The sequence below is a fragment of the Hyperoodon ampullatus genome, assembly GCF_949752795.1.
Source record: "Hyperoodon ampullatus genome assembly, chromosome: 1".
In the NCBI taxonomy this organism is placed as follows: domain Eukaryota; kingdom Metazoa; phylum Chordata; class Mammalia; order Artiodactyla; family Ziphiidae; genus Hyperoodon; species Hyperoodon ampullatus.
This window is the reverse complement of record NC_136914.1, coordinates 158,898,150-158,924,182: the sequence shown is the minus strand read 5'-3', so window position 1 is coordinate 158,924,182 and position 26,033 is coordinate 158,898,150. Positions and strand designations below refer to the sequence as shown.

The 26,033-nt window shown below is 37.6% G+C and overlaps 1 protein-coding gene across 1 annotated transcript in view; it reads right to left on the bottom strand.

The window, feature by feature from the left end:
• The window catches only part of PPA2 (inorganic pyrophosphatase 2), a gene marked incomplete at its 5' end in the record, with an annotated part of 101,588 nt that overhangs the window by 54,422 nt on the left and 21,133 nt on the right, over nt 1–26,033 (bottom strand). Inside the window, 4 exons of the mRNA XM_079701696.1 lie at nt 4,832–4,958; nt 12,360–12,446; nt 20,915–21,034; nt 22,483–22,536. Of these exons, the coding sequence (XP_079557822.1) occupies nt 4,832–4,958; nt 12,360–12,446; nt 20,915–21,034; nt 22,483–22,536 (388 nt within the window). The remainder of the gene's footprint in view (nt 1–4,831; nt 4,959–12,359; nt 12,447–20,914; nt 21,035–22,482; nt 22,537–26,033) is intronic.

Below are 26,033 nucleotides of genomic sequence, written 5' to 3'. Positions count from 1 at the left end.
AAAGTATGAGATTAGATCACTCCCTAACACCGTACACAAAAATAAGCTCAAAATGGATTAAAGACCTAAATGTAAGGCCAGAAACTATCAAACTCTTAGAGGAAAACATAGGCAGAACACTCTATGACATAAATCACAGCAAGATCCTTTTGGACCCACCTCCTAGAGAAATGGAAATAAAAACAAAGATAAACAAATGGGACCTAATGAAACTTCAAAGCTTTTGCACAGCAAAGGAAACAAACCATAAACAAGACCAAAAGACAACTCTCAGAATGGGAGAAAATATTTGCAAATGAAGCAACTGACAAAGGATTAATCTCCAAAGTTTATAAGCAGCTCATGCAGGTCAATAGCAAAAAAACAAACAACCCAATCCAAAAATGGGCAGAAGACCTAAACAGACATTTCTCCAAAGAAGATATACAGACTGCCAACAAACACATGAAAGAATGCTCGAGATCATTAATCATTAGAGAAATGCAAATCAAAACTACAATGAGCTATCATCTCACACCAGTCAGAATGGCCATGATCAAAATATCTAGAAACAATAAATGCTGGAGAGGGTGTGGAGAAAAGGGAACCCTCTTGCACTGCTGGTGGGAATGTGAATTGGTACAGCCTCTATGGAGAACAGTATGGAGGTTCCTTAAAAAACTACAAATAGAACTACCATATGACCCAGCAATCCCACTACTAGGCATATACCCTGAGAAAACCATAATTCAAAAAGAGACATGTACCAAAATGTTCATTGCAGCTCTATTCACAATAGCCCGGAGACGGAAACAACCTTAGTGTCCATCATCAGATGAATGGATAAAGAAGATGTGGCACATATATACAATGGAATATTACTCAGCCATAAAAAGAAGCAAAATTGAGCTATTTGTAATGAGGTGGATGGACCTAGAGTCTGTCATACAGAGTGAAGTAAGTCAGAAAGAGAAAGACAAATTCCGTATGGTAACACATATATATGGAATTTAAGACAAAAAAATGTCATGAAGAACCTAGGAGTAAAACAGGAATAAAGACACAGACCTACTTGAGAATGGACTTGAGGATATGGGGAGGGGGAAGGAAAGCTGTGACAAAGCGAGAGAGAGGCATGGACATATATACACTACCAAACGTAAGGTAGATAGATAGTGGGAAGCAGCCGCATAGCACAGGGAGATCAGCTCGGTGCTTTGTGACTGCCTGGAGGGGTGGGATAGGGAGGGTGGGAGGGAGGGAGACGCAAGAGGGAAGGGATATGGGAACAGATGTATATGTATGACTGATTCACTTTGTTATAAAGCAGAAACTAATAAAAAAATTAAACTTACAAAAAAAAAAAAAGGAAAACACACCAGGCTAAGTAGTGAACAAAAAAAGTAAGGTTAGGAATGATTTCTGTCCATTAATATTTGCTTGAGCAGCAGGACAACAGAACCTCTGTCTTTTGTCTGAAATCGTTTCAGAGGAGAGCTGGATGATGTTAGAGAGATATGATAAATATAAACCAAACTTCAGTTTCAATGAAAAATAAAAGCTGCTACATACGGTTACCTCATATTCCATGATTTAGGATTAAAAAAAAATGTATACTGCAGACTCTTCAGCCTTTCAATTTGTGCCTACATCTATTTTTTTTCTTCGGTCTCTATCGAATAAAAGAGGAGGGAAGAAACGTGGAATACGTGGAGTATGTACAGTAACGTGCAGGTAAAAGAAATGAGAAGTCACAAAAGAAAACACTTATAACTCTTAAAACTACAGAACTTATCTTACAAAATCTAGATATAAGAGTACTTAAGTATTGGAACCACTCAGTGTAAATAATATGCAAATATCCTTAAAGTAAATAATCCATTTTCCCTTGTATACCTTATTCATTCTGGAAATAAACACAAAGCACAATGTCAGCTACCATTTCAGAGCAAAATATGTCAATAATTACTCATCTAGTCTTTTACGATTTAAAAAAGTTATTATAAAGAAGCACTGCTGTATTTCTTAAGATGAAGATAATGTATGTGTTCCCTTTTAGTGTAATGGAAAAAAAGTCCTTTTTGCCTTTCAAAACAATAATTTCTTATTTTAATTATTCTAGTCTGATAATTTCATCTCAACCAAAATAAGCTTCAATATTTCTGCATGTCATGGTTTCAGTATTTCTGCATGTCTCTCTGTATAAGCATACACAGCAAGAATCTAGAAGAGGATGCCCAAAGTGCAAGTCATCTCCATTTGGGGTATAAACAGAAAAAAAGTGAAAATACAGTTATAGTTTTTCATTCTAACCCTTAGGAAACTGTAGGAGTAAGGTACTTATACTATGTAATCTGGTTTCAATACTGCTAGTTACAAATACTGTAAATTACACAAATACAATTGTGCAGTATAGCACAGTAGATGGACAATGGACTTTCTCATCAGACCAAAATGAGTTCAAATCATGGTTCCACTATTTACTAAATGTGCAAACTTAGGCAAGTTATTTATTTATTTATTTTAAAATTTTATTTATTTTATTTATTCATTTTTGGCTGCGTTGGGTCTTCGTTGTTGCACAGGATTTCTCTAGTTGCGGCGAGCAGGGGCTACTCTTCTTCGCAGTGCGCGGGCTTCTCATGGTGGTGGCTTCTCTTCTTGTGGAGCACAGGCTCTGGGTGCGCGGGCTTCAGTAGTTGTGGCTCACGGGCTCTAGAGTGCAGGCTCAGTAGTTGTGGCGCACGGGCTTAGCTGCTCCGCGGCACGTGGGATCTTCCCGGACCAGGGATTGAACCCGTGTCCCCTGCATTGGCAGGTGGATTCTTAACCACTGCACCACCAGGGAAGTCCCTAGGCAGTTTATTTAAATCCTTTGAGAGTCTTCTAAATTAAGAATAATAATATGTACTAGGACAGGCACCAGTGTTTGACATATGTTAGGGAATTTGAGATGTTAAATCACATCTCCAACAGTACTGAGCTAAAGACTAGTTTCCTTAGACTCTCAGCCTCTCCAGTTTAAAGGGACATCCCTCAGTAGAGTATCGTGACTTTAGTGTGCCACATCACAAATGAATTAGTTGAACAGTTTGTTTTTGCTGGCTGTTGCATCATTATATTATCAGTTCTCATCTGAGGAGCAGCTTATGTATTAAAAAAACTTTTAAATTGGGTATTGATTTACTCTTGTTACATATGTATACATATATACATGCATACATATATATGTGAGAAATACGATAATAAAGAAATCCAGTGTAAAATAATGAAATAGATAAGAAAAATACATGGTTTATGGGCTTGAGTCTCATATTTTAATTGTAGTTTTCATGTTTTAGTTTTGACCCTGAGGTTACATGTACTTCACCCGATCAGACCCCTTCCTTTCTCAATTACAAGCAAGAATGGCATAAAATCTCTCTTGTTGTTCCATGTGCAACAAAAGTTCTTTGTTTTTTTTAAGAAAACACTTCCGTTATTAAATGCAGCTATGCTTACATTTTGGTGCATTTCAAAAAGCAATGTTGATCAGTGGTAATGCTTACGTTAAATTGAGCATGCACAATTATAATGGAAAAAAATCCCTAAGAACAGCTTTTACACATCCCTCTTGCTAGTGCAGCTCTGTGTAAAACTGGAAAGTCTGCAAAGTATGTTTTCTGCATCAGGAGTTTCCCTCTCTGTACTTCTCCTTCCTGCTCCATGGTGAAGAAAAGGTTTTAAATGCACATAAATTAAGAGAGTTTAAAATATAAGTGTTAATGAGTTTCAGTCAATTCAGAAATGGTGTATTTTCAAATTGAGGTAAGAATTGAGGTCTAGAAAAGACCAGGATCCCAAATAAGGATGAAACTGAAAGGAAAAAGGTTAGAAAACTAGGGGAAAAAATTGGTCAGGAATAATAATAGTGGCCATATACTCAACACTTCATACGACAGCCAGATGCTTTAAGTAAATCATCTCTTATACTGCCAACAAGCTCACAAGTAGGTATAATTACCTACATTATTAGATGAGCAAACTGAAATTCACAAAGGTTAAATGATCTATCCAAATTCACTCAAGTAGAAAGTAGCACAGCCAGAACGCAAACTGAAGTCTGTCCGACACCAAAGAAAGTTAACTCTTTATCATACCAAACTTCTGGAACTTAAATTTCTGGGACATCAAAATTTTGTTAGAGGGCCGTTATCTTTCCCTTCACTTGTACAAGACAGAACAAAAACTAGGTATAAAACCAGCTTATGGGGCTTCCCTGGTGGCGCAGTGGTTGAGGGTCTGCCTGCCCATGCAGGGGACATGGGTTCGTGCCCCAGTCCGGGAAGATCCCACATGCCACGGAGTGGCTGGGCCCGTGAGCCATGGCCGCTGAGCCTGCACGTCCGGAGCCTGTGCTCCGCAGAGGGAGAGACCACAACAGTGAGACCCGCGTACCGAAAAAAAAAACCAAAAAACCCAGCTTATGCCTTTGATGAACACTCCCCTTTTTGTTTTTTATTTTTCCTGTTACTCAAATGAATAAAAGAGAGACTTAAGAAAGATAAGAAGGAAGGGCGGGAGGGAAGGAGGTGAGGGGGAAGGGAACCCATAGATTGCACTTTCTTAATCTGAAGTGTCATCTGTCTGTCTGCACTCCTTTTCATTCTCTTGCTCCTCCCAGCAGTATGACATAACTCAGACACAATCATATTGAATTGCCCTTTATAGTCCATGGAGAGAGAATTAAAAAACAAAACGTATAAGTTTAACTCCCAAAATATACACTGTGTTTTACATGAGCCTCCTTTAAATTCTAAGAATTCCAATGACACACTGATTTACTTCCGTTTCTGGAAAGTTACAGACTTACCATGAAACTTTGAGGCTTCAGGATCATTCACATTGATAGCAATTAATTTCCAATCTGTTTCACCCTGATCAATAAGAGCCAAAATTCCAAGGATCTTCACATGAACAACATCTCCACGAGAAAGAACCTTTAAAGAGAAAAGAAATTCAGCATTTGCCAGGCTTTGGAGAAATTTACTCATATATCATAAAAATCTATATGAAAGATTAAAAGCACTATAGACTGAAACTTAATAATTAAAATTATTGTAAACACAGTCATAAAGCCTTTTATGATATCCTTCTTAGAAAAGATGTCTTGATCCCTTTTTGAAATTATTTATAGATCTTAAAATTTAATGTACTAGGCCTAGAAACTCATACTAATAAGCAGAAAATAAAGTCATGTATATCATGTTATAATATAAATCTGGCTTCTGCTGCTTGGGGGTAAAAAGACATGAGAATCCTTTGAAACTTGGGGGTAAAAAGACATGAGAATCCTTTGAAACTGCTTTATAGTACCTTTTTTGCAAACTATATTTATCAGTTACTAGTGAAAAGTAAATTTTTATCATATCTGAATACAGCCTTAAGATAATGAATGACAATGAAAGAATTATTAAAATGTTAAAGATAGAGACAAAGCAGGTTTCATAAAAATGCTTTAAAAAGATTTTAAGTTAAACCAAGAAACAGCATGATGTTGAAGCAGATGTTCCTTGTACTAAAGAAAGTTATTTCAGTGGTTCCCTCAAGTTGCCAATGCCAAGTTTATATGCATGCATTCTTTCTATAGCCTTTTAGTTTTAAAGGTTTAGTCGGCTATAGAATTTCACTGTAAGCTGAAATCTGAACACATGCTTCAGAATAATTCCTTCATGATTCAAAATTCTACTTTACATCTGGAAATCAAGGTATGCAAAAGAAAGTCACTGTTGTATCTTGAAATTATTTGAGAGAAAAAAACAGATCTTAAACCATAAAGTCAAATAAATCCTTTCAGAACATTTGCAAAATGAATCTGAAATCTTAATATAAATCTGCATGAAGGTGAAATTAGTTTATGCAACAGATTAATGTGACTGTATAAACTAAACTGAAATACCACTTTTAGGAGAATATGCACAATTATATTAGCCAGACTCTCACATGTTTAGGCTCTATTTAGTGCCCAGCACTATATTAGACACTATGTATACAAAAAGAAAGCATCCCCTTTCTTAAAGGTTTACAATCTTGTTGGGGAGACTTACACACCTCACGCCAGGAGGTCCTTTATAAAACAAAAGTGTTCAAAGTTATCACATAATCATCAATGAAAGATGGCTCCATTGGTTAACTCAGTGATGAACTGCATCCCTGCTTCTCAGCCAGAGGCAATTTTGCCCTCTAGAGGACATGTGGCAATGCCTGGGGACATTTTGGGTTGTCACAGCTGGGGGGTATTATTAGCATATTAGCGGGGAAGAGGCCAGGGATGCTGCACAGGACAGTCTCCTATTACAGTATCATCCACCCAAAATGTCAATAGTGTCAAAGCTGAGGAGCCTGCAGCAGACTTTGGTGACAGGGGTGTCTATCAGAATTACTGGGAATTATATATAGTTTTTAAAGGCACCTTCTAAATTGTTTTATTTTTATTCACAAGAATTAATTTACTTTGAAATTTCATACAACGTGAGAGCAGATTTGAGACTTTTATGGTTACAAGGGCAAGCAGGAAGCATGTCTGGGAATTATCAAGTTTCATCAGAATGATAAATGCCCTCTGATCTCATAAGCAACAGAAAGGGATTAGACAAACCACTGCCTTGCAATAACACTTTAAAAACTGGAAAGGAAATTCTCTCAATCAAACCAAAAACTCAGGATAAGATACTTAAAAACAAATGGTAAAATTCTTCTGAATACCCCACAATTCAGTTCAGTCTAAAGCAATTCAACAAATTTTGCAGAACACATAATGTTAGATACCAAATTAATAACACTTCTCAAAGAACTTAACTTAAAAGTTTCTGTATCTGTGATTCTAAGTCTATTAACAACTTCCAGGACTCTGCTCCTTTTCCTTTGCCCATTTACATATGTGGTGTTAAAAGAGGCTTTCTTCTATTATGTTCCTTATAGATGATTTAAGGACTAGCCAGGCATAGCCCTGCACAAGATAAAGGAGTGTAGTCCCAACAAAGGTCTATTGTTTAGATGGCGATTAAGTACTTACTTCATGTTTACTAAATAATTTTTTGGGCCTCATTAACTAAAAGAATAAATTGCTTTGGATATAAGATAAATCCTATTGTCTCAGTTCCATTATAAAACTCTCAGTCTACCCTGTGAGGAAATTAATGTACACAGCAGATTCTGTTACTAATTCCTTGGGAATCATACAGTTGACCATGTTTCAAAAATGAGTTGACACTCTGAAACAAGAATGTAGGTATGCCTCAAAGATTTCAGGCAGAATCAGACTAGGGTTATTACAGACTTTTCTAGCTATTATAAAAATATTTCAAAAGATAGGATTTTTGGGCTTCCCTGGTGGCGCAGTGGTTGAGAGTCCACCTGCCGATGCAGGGGACACAGGTTTGTGTCCCGGTCCGGGAAGATCCCACATGCCGCGGAGCGGCTGGGCCCATGAGCCATGGCTGCTGAGCCTGCGCGTCCGGAGCCTGTGCTCCGCAACGGGAGAGGTCACAACAGTGAGAGGCCCATGTACCGCAAAAAAAAAAAAAAAAAAAAAAGATAGGATTTTTAAGTCACAAATATATGGGGTCAAATTCTTCCTCCACCATAGAGGTGGAGCCACCTAGAGGTGACTGAGGCCAACTACTTCACACAATATTTTAGGACTTGGTTTCTCCACAGTAAAATGGAGATCACATGACTTACTCCTTGATGTAAAGATAAAGAGCAAAGGAAACAACAGATGCATGAACTAGAACACAAAAGGTCTTCCACAGACATTAATATTTTTTCTCTCTGGGCTCTACCTGTACTTATCTGCTCACACTTGTCAACTGCTAACTCCTGGGAACCTGGAATAAGCAGAATGTAATAGTGGTCTACAACAAAACTTCTGTGCTGATTTATAATTTGAAGAATGAGGGGTAAAACTTCAACTGGACCCAATCAATATAAAAAACCATGGAAAGTAAAACTGCTTAAAGCCTGTTATCCTGTGTATTAGGTTTTTACTGTAGTGTAACAAGTTATTATAAATCAAAAGGCTTAAAATAGTGTACATTATCTCACAGTTTCCATGGGTCAGGAGTTTAGGCAAAACACAGCTAGATTCTCTGCCTATGGCCTGACAAGGCCAAAATCAAGGTGTTGGCCAGGCTAGGCTCTGATCTGAAGGTTCTAAGGAAGAACCCACTTAAATGCAATTCTTTGCAATTGTAGGACCGAGGTCCCCCTAAACTTGCTGGCTGTCAGCCAGGGACTGCTCTCTGCATACAAAAGTACACTTTCAAGATTAATGATGTATACCTTGTTACAAATCACTTACATTTAAAACCTTTAATTTTATTCCACATATTTAGTGACTTTGATACGTTATTTAAAAGCCTGTATATCAAGTTTTCTTAGATTCCCTTGTTTTGTCAATAATGACTTAGTGTTACAAAGTCAAATCAGTTTATCAGGTACCAAGATTTTTATGATTTCCAGTTACCAATCTCATTAATTATGTGCTCATTGACAAAGTTTTACATCAGTGAAAATAAGATACTTTCATTTAATCTTTTTGCTTACACTTAATATCTGCATAAGGATTTAAATTAACTTAATAATCTGCACTTAATATAAACTGAGTGGCCCCAAGGATTACACCTTCAGAATAAGAGTTTTCTAAGGAACCTTCCTACATTGTTGGTGGGAATGTTCGTTGATGCAGCTACTATGGAAAACAGTACACAGGTTCCTCAAAAAGCTAAAAATAGAGTTGCCATATGATCCAGCAATCCCACTCCTGGGCATATACCCAGACGAAACTGTAATTTCCAAAAGATACATGCACCCCTATGTTCATGGCAGCACTATTTACAATAGCCAAGACATGGAAGCAACCTAAATGTCCACTGACAGACGAATGGATAAAGAAGATGTGGCACATATATAAAATGGAATATTACTCAGCCACAAAAAAAGAATGAAATAATGCCATTTGCAACAACATGGATGGACTTAGAGATTATCATACTAAGTGAAGTAAGTCAGAAAAAGAAAGACAAATACGATATGATCTGTTATATGTGGGATCTAAAATATGACACAAATGAACTTACCTACAAAACAGAAACAGACTCACAGACACAGAGAACAGACTTGTGGTTGCCAAGGGGTAGGGGTGGTAGGAAGGGATGGATAAGGATTTGGGGATTAGCAGATGCAAGCTATTATATATAGAATGGATAAACAACAAGGTCCTACTGCATAGCATTGGGAACTATATTCAATGTATGTGATAAACCATAATGGAAAAGAATATAAAAAAGAAATGTATACATATGTATAGCTGAATCACTTTGCTGTACAGCAGAAATTAACACAAAATATTGTAAATCAACTATACTTCAATAAAATAAAACGAATTAGGGTTTTCTACTATATAACCTTTCCAGCGATGTAATGTTATTTAATTTAGTGACACTTCTTATCATAAAATAAGACACAGGAAAGTGACCCGAAGTATATAGCATAGCATCTGGAACAAAGGAGGTACTCACTGAAATATTTATATTCTTCCTTCTAATCTATTCATTTTTTACACACTTCACTACCCCCTCTAGAGAAAAAAGGCCAAAAAATAAATTTGTAAACTATAGCTTAAATTTGAAATAAAGCAAACAATTTGGCCATATTTCTGCTGGAGAGATAAAGGAATTATAGGGTCACACAAGCATGAACTCTAGCCCCTATTTGTCCTTATCTCGGTGTAAACTAGAAATCTAAGTTGGATGGGAATCTACCCTGCAGGAAAGGAGTAAGAGACAGGGGGAAGGAAAAGAAGCCGGGGTGGGGGGAAGGTGGGGTGGTGGAGGAGAATAAAAGTACAAGGAAGAAAAAAGAAGGAAGTGGAAGAATAGAAGGAGAAAAAGCAAAAACAGAAGGAATAGAAAGTCGAAGAAGAGGATGAAGAAGAGGAGGAAAGGAGGAGGAATAAGAAAGGAGAATGAGGAAGAAGACGAGAAAGAAAAAAGAAGAGTAACAGAAGAACATAGTAAATAAACAAAGTGACAAAGAATCAGAGGGCACTATTCACTGAATAACATTCTGGAAGCCGAAAAGTGCTAATATGAGTTTCCAGAGAAAACCGATTTAATCTCAGCCAGAAGAATATGACTCAAGTAATGACTGCATTTGGAACGTCTTACATTAAGCACACGCCCTGTGCCAGGCACTGAGTTACACACTGTAACGGTGAGTCCCATCCTCACAGAGCTCACTGCCATCTCGGAGGAGACAATTAGACAAAAAACACAGCACTATTGGTACTGAGGAAGCACAAACCAAAGAGCAAGTATGTTAGTGTATGGAGGGTAAAGGGAAACTTCTGAGAGGAAGTGATATTACAGCTGAGATCTGAAGGATGAGCAGGGGGAGGTAAAGTGAAAGGAAGGGGAAAGTAAAATAAAGTGAAGGAAGAGAATATTCCATTCTACATAAAGGGAATAGCTTGTGTGAAGGCCTGTACATGAGTGACGGCAGATACATTATAGGAATTGGAAGTTCGGTACAGCTGCAGACGAACAGTGGCAGGAGAGGAAGTCAGAATAGGAGGGGACAGGGACTCAAAAAGAGTAGAGCCAGAAAAGAATCTGGAATCGGGAGGGAAGATAAGACTTGGCAAGGAAACTGCTCAGTAGTAGGAATAATTCAAGTGCAATATAATTGAGGACTAGACAAAGCTGGCTGCAGTGATAATGGAAAGAAAGAGATTTAAAGGCCATTTAGAACATAGAATCAGTATTTCATGACTAATAGGATAAAGAGAAGCAAAGGACGATCAAGAATGACCCTTCAGTTTCTGGCTCAAGAACCTGGAGGTGAGGAGGAAAGGAGGAGAGACGTCCTTCATGTGGACAGGAGGAAACAACGAATTCAGTTTTGGACACAATGAGTTTGAGGTGCCTGGAAGACACCCAAGTGTAGGTGTAGGTAGTTGAGAACGTGGGTCTGAGCTGGACATTAATTTGAGAGCAAAACCATGAATGCTTGGGACTGGTTCGCCAAGGGAGTCTCCACACAAAGTGAAGAAGAGGTGAACCAGGGCACAACCCTCAAGCGAAGCAATGCTCAAGGAGCAGGCAGAAGAAAGGAGCTTGCAAAAGAAACCCAGGAGGAATGAGAATTAGAGGATATCCAAGATATTATGATATAATCAAAGCCAAGCAAAGAGACTGTTTGAAGAAGGAAGATGAGGTTAAAGGTATAAAATACTAAGGTAAATTCAACTTAGACAAAACCTGTGAAACAGGCCAGTTGGATTTGGCTAAAACAAAGTTACCAGTAACCTTAGTAAGAGCAGTTTCACTGAAATAATGGGGGGACGGAAACAATTTTGAAATAGGTTGAAGATTAAGTGGGAAGGAGGAGATAGAGGTCAGTGTTTACTCTTTTTACAAGGCTTCCTATGAAAAGGAAAAACAGAGGAGGCATAAGGGAGGAAGCCAATAAAGAAAGAGAAGTTGTAAATACAGGACAGAGAAGAGCTAAGAAAATAGAGTCACTCAAGAGGCAAGAAGGGACATGATCTAGAGCACAGGGGGAAGCCCTGGTCTCAGAGTAACAGAAGGAAGGGAAGAAGAAGTGTTTGCAGGCACAAGTGTCTGGTACTCTAACGGGGAAAGTTAGGGGGTTCCTACATGCTGGTTTCTACGAGTTCTACAAAATTAAAGACGACATGTTCTGCTGGGAGTGAGAACAAAGTACAAGGAGTTTAATGTCTGCAGAGAACAATAAATATTGGCAATAAATGCAGTAAAAATAGGAGAAAGGAAGAATTTGAGCAAAGACACACAGTATTCTATGGGTAGCAGTAACCTATGAAAGCTCAGGTTTTGTTTGTCCTCAGTGGGACCCGGCAGCCTGGAAACAGGCACAAAAAAAGAGTACCACCTGGCTTTCATCAGTGTTGAACTTCTGTCTGGATAATGGGCAAGGACGATGAAGACAGGACTCAGCAAACTTATTCTGTAAAAGGTCAGAGAGCAAATATTTAGACGTCGCAGACTGTACAGTCTCTGCTACACTCCTCAACTGCTGCTGTGGCGCAAAAGCAGCCATAGACCATACGTAAATGAATGGCTGGAGCTGTGTCATTTATAAAAACAGGTGGCGAGCTGGATTTGACTGGCCACCAACTATAGTTTACCAACCCCTAGTTTAAGAGAAGGAAGTAAAGATACAAAAAAGAACTGATATCAGAGGGATGAATAGGCTAGAACTTTGAAGAGTTGAAGAATCGGTGCCTTCCAAAGAGAACTGAGATTTTATGGCATGAATAAAGTTGAACACATGTTAGAATAACAGTCTATGAAACAAACCTTTGAGCCTATTTCACAAACATCAATAGGATCATTATCTCCACAGCAGTCTGTGCTCTTATCTTTTCGATGGGGATCTTCCCAAGTCTAAAAAACAGAAGGGCGGGGGTGAAATATGGGTTAATACTCTCTATAATGTATCTTAATCTTTCCACATGTCCATGAAGTTTTACAGATAGCCATAATCCGAGGGGAAAATTCTCAGAAATTAAATAGGCTCAATGCCAACATGCCAGTACATCCCTAAGCATCATAATAATTAAAACAGATTCATACTATTTCCTCCCTTCTGTCTTTCATTTGTCTGTATGATCACATTTGAAAGTGGGTGGTATTTACAAACACACTCTTCTTCCAAGTTTAGTCAGTGTCTAAATTCATGCTCACTTTTATTTAGAGCTTCAGTTCAGATGTTCCCATTGTCTGTGCCCTTGTTTCCACTAACTGTCTGGACTGCTGCTTCCACTACTCACTGCTTCCTTTGACATGGAACAGCATTGGGTCTGGCTTTTCAGGTTTGAAAATAAACTTCCTATACTCTAAGTAACTTCTACTAGAAGAAACCCAGTTTTCCCTTCATAAACCAAAGAACAAGTATCTACGAAAGAAAACCCCATTTTTGTCCCATTTCATTCCATTTTAAAAATCCTCTACCTTTGTCATCAAATCTCAAAAATTTGACAAAACCATGAAAAGATGTCAACTCTTTAGTTTACTGAAAAGATTATACCCTGTTGGCTATAAACTATATACACTGAGTATTTTTATAAATGAACAGCATAACGGAAATTCGTTATCAAGCTTAAATATCCCTTAGGCACTATCCTTCCCCAAAAGCTCCAAAATTAGCTGATTCTAAATGGAACTGTAGAAGTTCCCTGAAATTATTTCTCTCAGATTTATAAGATGTGCAGAGACTGTGTCATCTCAAGAATGTTACCTAGGGCTTCCCAGGTGGCGCAGTGGTTGAGAGTCCGCCTGCCGATGCAGGGGACACGGGTTCGTGCCCCGGTCCGGGAAGATCCCACATGCCGCGGAGCGGCTGGGCCCGTGAGCCATGGCTGCTGAGCCTGCACGTCCGGAGCCTGTGCTCCGCAACGGGAGAGGCCACAACAGTGAGAGGCCCACATACCGCCAAAAAAAAAAAAAAAAAAAAAGAATGTTACCTAGAATTTCAGATTATCCAAGATTTGCTCCTCTAATTTTATATAGATAATTTAAAATGAACCCTATTTACAGCTAAACCCTAGATAAACTCTAGTATTTCCCTTCTGATCATAATTATAGCATATTCAGGAATAAACTGACCCATCCTTACCAGAAAGCAAAATCAGTAAACCACTACTAACAACATTTCATTACCCCCAATACTAGCATTACTAATAAAATATAAGGATAATAAAAATAACTGTTAACCTTACATATTGGTTATAGGTGAGAGATACCTTCCCAGTGATATACACACACATACATACATGTATCCCATGAAGAATGTACCATTATTAACCCCATTGTACAGATAAGTAAACTGCAGCACAGAGTTTAACCTTGCCAAGCTCAGATTCTAAATGGCGGCAATGGGATTAGACCACATGCTATTAAAAATTATGTTATGATGCCCAGATTTTGATAACAAATATTTGGTAATTGAATGGCAATTACTTTCAGATATAACCTTATTCATGATTCTCTTCTTTTAAATTCTCTTACTCTCAGAAGCTCCTAAGTATATTTTCCTACGGTTGCCCTTACTGCTTCTTGTTTTCTATTACCAGGCATCCATTCATTGAGTTAATATTTATTGATTACCTACTCTTGACCAGGAGTTAGGAACAGAAACCAACAGGACACAGTCAATACCCTGAAGAACACCATGCTGATAAATGGTGTAGCATTTGTCACAAATGCTACAAAATTAATCTTAATGTGCTGGAGAAGCCAAGATGGAAGTGAAGTATAAGTGGAATTAGAAAACCCAGAGGCAGAATCAGAAACTATCTAAGAGGTTCTTCCTTCCTAATGCAGGAATCCTTTCTTGAACCTTCCTTAACCTTACTCCCACTCTCAGAAGGGAACAAATGTGATAAGCTAGAAGTCACTCCAGCCTGAAGGAAGATACCTAGATTTTAGTCCTACTTTAGCCACAAACTACCTTGGCCAAAACATCCAGACCTCAGTTTCCTCACCTATAAAAAGAATGGCTTAAATAAGACAATTGCTAGATACATCCTAGCCCTGAATTCTATGGTTGTTAGTGGTCATTCATAACCTACATAAATACTACCAGTGAACAGGAAGCTCACAAATTCATGAGATAACTTAGCCCATTTTGGTCGGATTTAATATTTACAAAAGTCCTTTCTGGTACTGACACAAAAACTGTCTTCATATAAGTTGTATTCCATTTGGTTTTTGTGAGTGTTTCTGTTTTTTGATTGGTTCATTGGTCTACATTCCCTTCAGAAACGCCACTTTCAACATTGCCTATCAATTTAGTTCCTTCTCTTGAGGAAATAAGTACATACAGGCAAAATTCTTAAGCTACAACAATGCTGTAAATTTTAGGGCCAGTGGTTCATGATTTCTCTCACCAGAAAAAAAGACCATACTAGTTCTTTCTATCTCTAGTCCTGCCTTTAACACTCTATACCTTCAGGGCTCAGTTTTTTACTACAAAAAGAGAGTCATACTAAATGACTTCTAACTTAACTTGAAAATACAGTATAATTTCAAACAATCACTAGGAGCAGAAATCCTGACAAATTTAAAACGTTATGCCCTCAAGTGAAGCTTTAAGTATCTAACTAGGCAGAGAAACTACTAGAAAAAGCATAGTCAGGCTAGAAAAGAAATATCCAGAAGAGGAAATTCCAAATCTTAATATTTGTTTCACAAAAGTGACAAAAGATTAGATCCAGAATTTAGAAATACCTTCTACAGTTAAATAAGAAAAAAAGCAGTGCAATACAAAATGGGTCAAAGACAGGAACAGGTAATTCAAAGAGGAAACGTGAATGACTTACAAATATATGAAAAGATACCCAGTCTGATCAGAGAAATACAAATTAAAACCAAAATGAGATGCTATTTCAAAAACTTAAAAATCTGATAATGCTAAATACTGGTAATGATGTAAGAAACCTGGAGCCCTACTACTACTGGCAGGAGTATATATTATTACAACTTCTTTTGTAAACAATTTGGGAATACCTAGTCAAGTAAATAGGTATGTAACTCAGAACTTAGCAATCTGACTCAGGCATATACTTAGTAGTATATACGTATATATGTTAAGTATATAGAAAAATTTTAGCAGGGACCCACGAAAAGTTTTAAAAGAGTTTAAAAACCTATCAAGAGGAATACAAATAATGCTAAACTCATACAAAGGATGGCTATAAAGCTGTGAAAAAAAATCAGAATACATAGATTATTGATCTAGCCTAAAACAAACCTTACTCATCCTCATGAAGGCTTTGAGATCATTACCTTACAATCTTATAAATATTAACCAATACATCTGTAATCACCATGATCTGGTGCTTCAGTCTCTCCAAAAAAATCACTGAATGGTACAGAGCTGGGTATACAGATGCTTCTTGAGAACTACTTCCTGATCAGTCAGAATTCCTATCATCAAGTCAAAGGAAGTAAGATCTACTCAACCACTACCTGAAGTTCACCAGCTTCAATTTGGAGCAAAAGCTGTTTACTATTAGCAGCTAATATCAATCAGTGGCGACAGTGTCATCATCGAGATAATACTATTGAACACTCACTACGGGGCTAACCTTGCTTTGATCATCTCATTCAATATCCACAATAACCTTGTGGGGTAGGTGGCAGGAGGATACAGATGAACAAATAGGCCTAGAGACATTTAGTCACTGGTCCCAAGTTATAAAGCTAAGAAGCAGTACTAAATGAAACTTGGGGTCATTGAACCAAATTTATAATGAAGTTCAAAGTAATAAATACAATGCTATTACATTTAAGACTGAAGAAATCTTGAAGTTAGTGATTCTAGTCCTTTAACATTATTCAGACAGGTCCTCTAAATATTTACACAGAAAGTTATTACACTTGAATAATATGTGGGAAATATGAACAATCGGGGGGAAGACAAAGATGATTCTTGCCCAGTCCAAACTCAAACTCTGAGGAAGGCATTATTGCTGGTGCAAGGGAAGTCATTAGGGTTAAACAGTCTAGGCAGATGAAGGTCTGAAATGAGGGCACCCAGATGGATTACAAGCTAAAGGGAGAGGCTGCTACTTAAACAGTATTCTGCTGCTTAAATGTTCTTCCAAGCGTGGTTGGCTTGGTAACTGCTCTGAACAAACTTCCTGCTGTTACAAGACAAATCGTAAGAGAACAGCAAAATCCAATTACCCACACATGCCTACGAAGCAAATGCAACATACACCATGCATTCATGAATTCATTCATCCCCAAATATTTACTGATCACCTACTTGGTGCCAGACACTAAGCTGGGCAGTTGGAAGACATCAGTGAACAAAACAGACAGAATCCCTGCCCTCATGGAGACTGCATTCTAGCTAAAAGATATTAAAAATAAACATAGGGCTTCCTTGGTGGCGCAGTGGTTGAGAGTCCGCCTGCCGATGCAGGGGACACGGGTTCGTGCCCCGGTCCGGGAAGATCCCACATGCCGCGGAGCGGCTGGGCCCGTGAGCCATGGTCGCTGAGTCTGCGCGTTCGGAGCCTGTGCTCCGCAACGGGAGAGGCCACAACAGTGAGAGGCCCACATACCGCAAAAATAAATAAATAAATAAATAAATAAATAAATATAATAAATAACTAAATTATGTAGTATGTCAGAAGTTGGTAGGTGTAATGGAAAAGGGGAAAAAAAAAGTATGGAAGGAGGAATGGGAGTACGTGGGTTAAAGCTGTAAAGGATGTTCTGGGCAGACACCATGAAGGAGGTAACTGACCAGCAAACATTTAAGGAGGCAGGACATATGACCACTGGGAAAGAGTGTCCCGGGCTGGAGGACACAGTAAATGTGATGGCCTGAGGCAGGAGTGTGCCTGGAGTGTCGAGCAGTCGTGAGAAGGCCAGTGTGGAGGTGGGAGAGCAGGAAGAGAAGCTAGACACGAGACCAAAAACATAAATGGAACCAGGGGCTGGCTTGCATTTTAACAGGCTCACTCTGTCTTAACATCGACCAGAAGCAAAGAGATATTGGGTACAGTACCTTGCCCATCAACAACTGGCCTAATTTCAACTTTTTATAAACATGAATCTATGTAGCTATCTTTGTTTGGTGTTTCACCTCTACGCAGTCTATAGTACATTCTTTTTTTTCTTTTTTTTTTAAAGACACCAATTGTACTTGACCATTTGTTACTTTTTTTTAATATTAATTAATTAATTAATTAATTTGTTTTTGGCTGTGTTGGGTCTTCGTTTCTGTGCGAGGGCTTTCTCTAGTTGTGGCAAGTGGGGGACACTCTTCATTGCGGTGCATGGGCCTCTCACTATCGCGGCCTCTCTTGTTGCAGAGCACAGGCTCCAGACGTGCAGGCTCAGTAGTTGTGGCTCATGGGCCAAGTTGCTCTGTGGCATGTGGGATCTTCCCAGACCAGGGCTCGAACCCGTGTCCCCTGCATTAGCAGGCAGATTCTCAACCACTGCGCCACCAGGGAAGCCCTATAGTACATTCTTCTGCTGAAGACTCACACACACATACACACACATGCTACAACGTCAGTTTGGGTGTAAAAATATAGTAAAGATCTCTGGTTGAAAACAGCAGAGAGAATACAGGTCGATTTCCTCTTCCTCACTTCCATTCTAGCCACACTGGCCTCCTTTCTGTTACTCAGGCACTCGAGGCCTCCTTCTACCTCGGCACCTTTATACTTGTTTCTTGATGAATTCCCCTAGATGGCCCTGGATGGCGCTCACTTCCTCAGGTCTTTACTAAGATAACCACCTTCTCACTTTCTTCAGGTCTCCCCCCAGATAATACCACCTCACTGAGGCCTTCTCCCTGTGTAAACTGCAACAATCCCAACACACCCCAGCCCCATTCTCTGCTTTATTTTTCTCTAACACGTTTACCACTATCTGATGTACTGTACATTTTTACTTTTTTTTGTTTGTTTGTCTCTCTGCCCAGAATACAAGTCCCAGAAGAATTTTTGTCCCTTTTATCACTGCTTTACCTCCAGTACTTAGAACATGGCCTGGCAAACGTTAGATACTCAAAAAATGTGTATAGAATGAATAAACAGCTCTGTGAAGGAAGGGCTGGTGAGGAAACGCCAAGGGACACTCGAAACACTGAAGAAGCTGCTGTGGTGGGATGGAAGTGAGGAAAGACAAAGGCTGCAAAACGAGGCTGGAGAAGCAGGGCCACATCATGAAGGGTTGGGGAGCCATGTTAGGGAACTTTTTATTTTATCCTTTTAGCAACAGGAGACCATTAAAAGGTTCTCTCATGGGCAAAATGGTATTTTGGATACTAGGTGGAGTATGAAATTTCGGTAGGCAGTGGTGAAGGCAGGGGGCAAAGAGCCAGCTGCAGTCGAACTCTGCTCTAATATAAGAACCACTACACCTAACAGACCAATATAATAGCAGTAAGAGCATCTTGCACATTCAAACACATCCAGAGGAGCACAAAAATTTGTCAGGACTTTAAATAGATAAACTGCAAAAGATGAGTTAATGGCATTTATTATGCTCCACTGTAACCGCTGGTTTAGTTGATGATCACCCCACCCCCAAGAGACTATATAAAGACCATATAATAATAAAAGTACCAACAGTAATAATACTGTGATCACTATCTATTAGGCGCTATTCTAACATAAACGTGCAATAACTCATTTAACCTCAACAGGACCATGTGCAGTAGGTACTTTATCATCTCTATTTTACATATAAAGAGGGTGAGGTACCCAAAGACAAAGGAACTTGCCCAAGGTCACATTACTAGGAAGTGGCAAGCTGGCTCCAAAATCAACATTCTTAGTCACTTATTATGCTGCCTTGACCTTATACGTATCTCTCATTTTTCTTTGTTTCCTCAATACCTAATACACAGCCTAGCACATAAATCCTTAACAAATGTTTAATGAAATAAACAAATACATACTTTTTATGGCTCTGTTTTTGTCTTTCTCTAATTCAACGGCTTCTTTGGCCTTCCCCTCATCTATGTCTTCTCGTACAGACCTATCCCCCAAGCTTAACAAAAATATTCTTGCTCTTTCACTGCTAGGTCAAACAGGATCTCTACTTAGGCACCTAGGGAGTCAGAAAACCTGCCTTCTTGGTTTCAACAGACATCCTCATTCTTAGCACACCATGTTAGAAATGCCTGTTTTAACCAAGAATGTATCTACTTGGGTGGTCTAACTGCATCAAAGACAGCCTGACTCTTTAGAAAACATTTTTCTTTTTTCTTTTCCTGTGAATGTTTATTCTACATGGGCAGCTGTTTTCTGAGTTGGATAAAGCAAGACCTCCTTTTCTCAGATATTTTCCAAAAAGCATCTTGGAATTTCATGCAAAATATTAAAATTAATAAATAAAATTTAAATAATCAAAATTAAATATTCAGATAGACAGATGCTCTAACAGCTTTTATAAACATAAAGGCAGATGCTTCTCTATGTCCCCAAACCTAGACTTCTGAAATTGCATATTCTGAGTTTTACTCACTAAATTATCTGGAAGGAGTTACCACTTCCCAGGAGTGAGGAAACATGAGAAGAAAACAAAAAGGGAGAAGAAAGGAAGAAAAGCAAATAGTGTTACTCTCTAACAGGAATGCTGCTTTACCATTACTTAGTCATTGTTTCCATTGCTTCCCACTTAAAAATTATAAATTCATAACAGTATATAATTAAGTTGCTTTATTCAATTCACAATGAGTTCTGAAAGAGGTAACAATTTAAAAGGTTCATCTGTTAAAATTTAAAAAACAAAATTCATGCTGTCATATATGAACGTATATAAAAGCATAACTTGTCATATCCAAAGAAATGACTGCAGATAAAGGGGATAAAACATTTTTCACTGACTCTTAATAGCCAAGCCCAGAAAAAGAAATAACATTCAAACTGCCAAATGTGATTGTTCTATATACCTAACTCTAAGAACTTGAGTAAAGACATATATATACTTTGAAAAAAAAATTTACTGATACAATAAAACTCCACATTAAAAAAATTTATAGGGCTTCCCTGCTGGCGCAGTGGTTGAGAGTCCACCTGCCGATGCAGGGGACACGGGTCTGTGCCCCGGTCCGGGAAGATCCCACATGCCGCAGAGAGGCTGGGCCCGTGAGCCATGGCCACTGAGCCTGCGCGTCCGGAGCCTGTGCTCCACAATGGGAAAGGCCACAACAGTGAGAGGCCCGCGTACCGCAAAAAAAAAAAAAAAAAAAATTATATTCACAAATCTCTCACACTGACATGTCCTCAGAACCAATTTAAATTCAAGTAGTTCACAGGATTTACAAGGCAATTTTTTCAGAAGACAGAGAAGCTTTACCATTATAACAAAAATGTTACCTGAGGGAGGGCACCGTAATTCCATATATAACCCTTGTGAGGAAAGATATTTGCCACGTAGCGAAGCTTGCCATCCTTTACATCTTGTTTAATGGGATTCAATGGCTCCTCCGTGGCAATCTAAGCAGGTCATGGAAAAAAGGGGGGTGGGGAATAAGAAACAATTAATCCTATAATCAAATAGTATTTTTTAAATTTGCCATTATCAGACTAAGTATTCATAATCCAACTTACTGATCAAAGGCACTTTAAAAATAAATTAAGCCAGTTCTTGTTTCTAATTTACTGTTCTGTATTAAAAAAACTGTCTGGAAAGGAAACATCAGACTATATTTTTAGGCACTCTATTACTTATGAACTCATTATTTCTAACACAAATAAGAAAGCTTACTGAAACAGCAAGAGGATAAGGATTAATCAACTTCCTGTTTGTTACTAATCTCGGACTTCCTACCATCAATCTTATAATAAAGTTAACTTAAAGATTTTCACCAAGTGATTTCATTTCAGAGTTACGTTTCAATCAAACATATCCAAATTGCCATGCAAAAAGAAAGAAAAAAAACTATCCTATAAAGTAAATAAAAAATAACTGAAGCCATCTTTCTGCACTGCTTAAATTAGGCAGAATCTCACAGAATCTTGATCCTATACCCAAGTGAGGTAGAGAGTAGCCAGAATGATAAAACATTGTATTTAAAGCAAGAACAAAAGAAGAATCTAATATCTTTACTTTTTCCTATTAAAATATTAACAACAACAAAAAGATACTACCAGGACTTGGTGAAGTTACTGACAATCCTCCAAATATAAAATCTGAGAATTATATACTGACATAACAATCCTTAAACATTTGAAATAATACTTGCCATCACATCCAAAGTTGTAGGAGAAGGCTTAAATAACTAAACAAACTAAGTACCATAAATTAAATTTCATTCGGAACTATAAGGGATCTTACCTAACTGAAGATGAAATCATAAAATTCTGAAAAGCAAAAGGGAAGTTCTTGATAGGTTCATGTCTCATGGAAAAACTAAAAAAAAAAAAAAAAAAAAAAAAAAAGCTAACCAGGGGAGCAGCAGATGCTCTTAGAAAGTGCTCAGAAACCAAATTGGCCAGCAAAATGCTTTCATTCCTAGTAGACTAAAATAAAATCTAAAGGAAAATTAAGTCCTTAAAACCAAAATTATCATCAGCCCCAAATAATATGTTTCAGTTGTGTCTATGAACAAAATACATCTTAGAATCTATTTAAGAAAATCTTGAAAATATTTGTCATTTTCAAAGACAGAGGAGTCAAGGAAAATTAAATAAATACGTGTATAATAAACTAGGGAGGCAAAAATGGAAAACATTTTCTTTAAAGTGTAAATTCAGCTTTGAATAATATTTTCCTTTTTGAAATTAGATTCAAAATAAGTTCACAAGAATGTTTTCCATTGCTTTAAATTATAAAGAAGTTTGTCAACCATCCCACTTTCAAAATATTATGGCAAACAACTTGAAACCAAGTTTTTATATAATTATTATCATTTCCATTTGATATTAATAGGATATATCCATACCTCCATTTTAGCATTTGTCCACCGAGGTACTTCTACAACCATATTAAACAAATTCTGCAATTTAAAAAAAACAACAAAGAGAAAAAATTTAGAATTTTGCCTTCATCTTTTCACTTATCTCCTGCATGAGAATGTTTTAGTTTTTTTCCCACAAAAAATGTTAAGCGTCTGCATCATATGTCTGCCTATGCCTTAAATTCCTTCTAAAAAATTAGAGAAGTTGTTTAAAACACAACAGAATTTAAACCTGATCGTGTCACTTGCCCACTACTGTACAGTGTTAGGAGTTGCTACATTTCTGGAAATACCTTTGCAGGGTAGTGAAAGAACCAGAATGGAGCCAGGAAACTTGTTTCAATTTTTATTTTCCAGCTAAAATAGGAGTGAGAGCTGAATGTGTCACTTTTCCAGACTACATAGTAAGTATGATAATCTTCCTCACCCAACACAAGGTTGTTGTGAAGATGAATTACATATTTTAAATGAAAATACAGACAATTATGAAGTATTTTTAAAATTATAAAACAATATTTAAATCCAAGTTATTATGATCATAATATAAAATTAAGGCTATTGGTATAGGTAGTTATAAAGCTTACAAAGAGTTTTAAAGCTTAGCTTGCTTATCTAGTGATCTCTGGTTCCCTAAAGTTATAAAAGGACCACTGCTTCTTTTTGGCATTTCTGAACTTTGCAGAGTACTTAAAACAAAGGAGACTCTACATCAGTGATGAGTAAAAATAATTTCCTACAGTAACAGCCTCACAAAGAGAAAGCCTTACAGGTAAAGTTGACTTGCATGCCATTCTGATATCAGTAACCAACAACTTATCAAAGCAATGGTTTAAAACAGTCCTACTCCAAGTGTGGTCATGGACCAGGACTAATCTGTAATCTGACTGTTACTGGTTCATTGAGAAACATTTATAACAATCTGACAGAGTACTTTTTATGACTGTTGAACCTAATAATAAAAATTTGGCACTTGAATTACACTTTTCTAATAATTCATTTTGATTGTATTTTTTTAAAGTATCAGTTCACAACAGATTAGAAATAAACAAACAAAAAAACTGTCCTTCACCACAGATCATTTGAGAAGCAGTGATTAAATATACTTATTCTCAACTGTGTCACCCAGCAAAATCACCTGGAGAGCTGTAACCGAGTAAAAAAAAGAAAGATTTTTAGAGCCCCATCTCCTACATATTTGAATTCAATGGTTCTCAGGTGTAGCCAGGGTATTGCTTATTTTTAAAAGCATTCCAAGCAATTTTCATATGCAGCCAGAGTTGAGAACCTCTGGTTTAAAGCACTGCTAAACAATATCTGGGGCTTTCTTAGTGAAACATGAATGCTATTAATTCAAAGAATGCCATTTATACAATTAAATATAAATCAAGCCACAAAAATAATGATGGTTTTTAAGTTCTTCTAGATAAGACTAAGTTTACCAGTGACAAAACTGCATACTCATAACGAGATAAGGAACAAAGCTGAGAATGAATTCTCAACAACTGCTCCTTAGAAGTATGTCTCATACCTATCTTAGCAACCTTATACACAGGCCTGCTGTTATGTTTCATTTTCTATGCTCTTTCATGAGGTACCCCAGCACCTGTTTAAATATGTCTGAAGTAGCTGTTAAAAAGAAAAACCTAAGGAAATGACAGATGTTCACATAATTTATTCATCCCTGAAAGTCTGGCTATAAGAGAACAAATGCATGCAGATGAATACTCAGAGGTGACAGAGAAGACAAAGCTAGTGACAATCCTTTTACACAACGACACCTACCAAAAGCACTCAGAGAGACTTGAATTAGGCCAAAAGAACAATGGATCAGGTTTGAATTTTAAGCCTGCAAACTACACTCGCCCTCATCATTTGTTCCTGATCACTAGGAGTGTATTTCCAGCCTGTTTTTCTTCTCTCTGGCTAAAATGCATACGACCTGTAATTTTTTAAAGCCGGTGTGAGTCTGGTTATCCTAGGATTAGTGTTAATTACAAACCAAAAATGGCCTGCTGAAATTTATTAGAAAATCACAAAGATACAAGGGGACACATTTCAAATTCAGAAAGTTGAGTATGGGTCAGGGGCATTTACTTCCTCCTTCAGTTCTTTCCTTTCTATTTTTCCCTTCTATTTTTATTGCAGGGGAAAAAAAAAGATGAAAAAGCAGTCAGTAGATTTTATATACTTGGGGAAAAGAATGAGAGGAAATCACCCTTCTATCCTCTTTCTCTTAAAATATCAAATAAACTTTGGATTTGACACTAAAAGCAAAGGCAACAAAAGCAAAAATAAATAAATGGGAATACATTAAACTAAAAAGCTCTGCACAGCAAAGAAAACCATCAACAAAATGAAAAGGCAACCAATGGAATGGAAGAAAATAAGTCATAAATCTGTTAAGGGGTTAATATACAAAATATATAAAGAAATTATGTAACTCAACAGCAAAAAAACCAATCCGATTAAAAAATGGGCACAGGTCTTGAATAGACACTTTTCCAAAGAAGACATACAGATGGCCAGCATCACTAACCATCAGGGAAATGCAAATCAAAACCACTATGAGATAGATGCTCATTGCCTGTTAGAATGACTATCATCAAAAAGACAAGAAATAACAAGCATTGGCAAGGATATGGAGAAAAGGGAACCCTTGTGCACTGTTGGTGGGAATGTAAATTGGTGCAGCCTCAATGGAAAACAGTAAGGAGGTTCCTCAAAAAATTGAAAATAGAACTACCATAAAACCCTGAAATCCCACTTTGGGATATATATCCAAAAAAAAAATGAAAACAGGATACTGAGCAGCTATTTACACTCCTGTGCCCATTACAGCATTATTCACAATAGTCAAGACATGGAAACAACCTAAGTGCCTGTCAACAAATGAATGAATAAAGATGTTGTATACATACAAGGGAATATTATTCAACCATAAGACGGAAATCTCACCCTTTGTGACAGGATGGATGAACCTGGAAGGTATTATGCTCACTGAAATAAGCCAGAAGGAGAAAGACAAATACTGCATGGCATCACTTATATGTGGGATCTTAAAAAATTTTTAAAGCTGAATTCACATAAAGAGAGTAGAAAAGTGGTTGCCAGGGCCTAGGGGGTGGGGGAAATAGGAGAGAATTTAAAAAAACAAAATAAAACAAAACAAAAAAACCCTCAAATCAGGTAGTCTCTGACACACAAACTATGTAACTAAGAATTAAATGTTAAGTTGGCTGTGTGTACTCAGAATACATTTCTCCCACTGAAACAACTGTTTCCAGTTTAACATTCAAAGTCTCTAGGAACCTATAAAGACTTGAGCCCCTGAATGTCTATTCACCCAACATCTAGAGCAATGGTTCTCAAATTTCAGGTGTATAGGATGCCCTGGAACACTTGTTAAACATGTAGACTAGCCAGTCCCCAGCAAGCAGAGATTCTCATTTAATAGATATGGAATGCACCAGGAATCAGAAATTTTAACAAGGGCCCTAAGCAGTTCCAATGCAGATGGCTTAGGGCCATTTTGACAA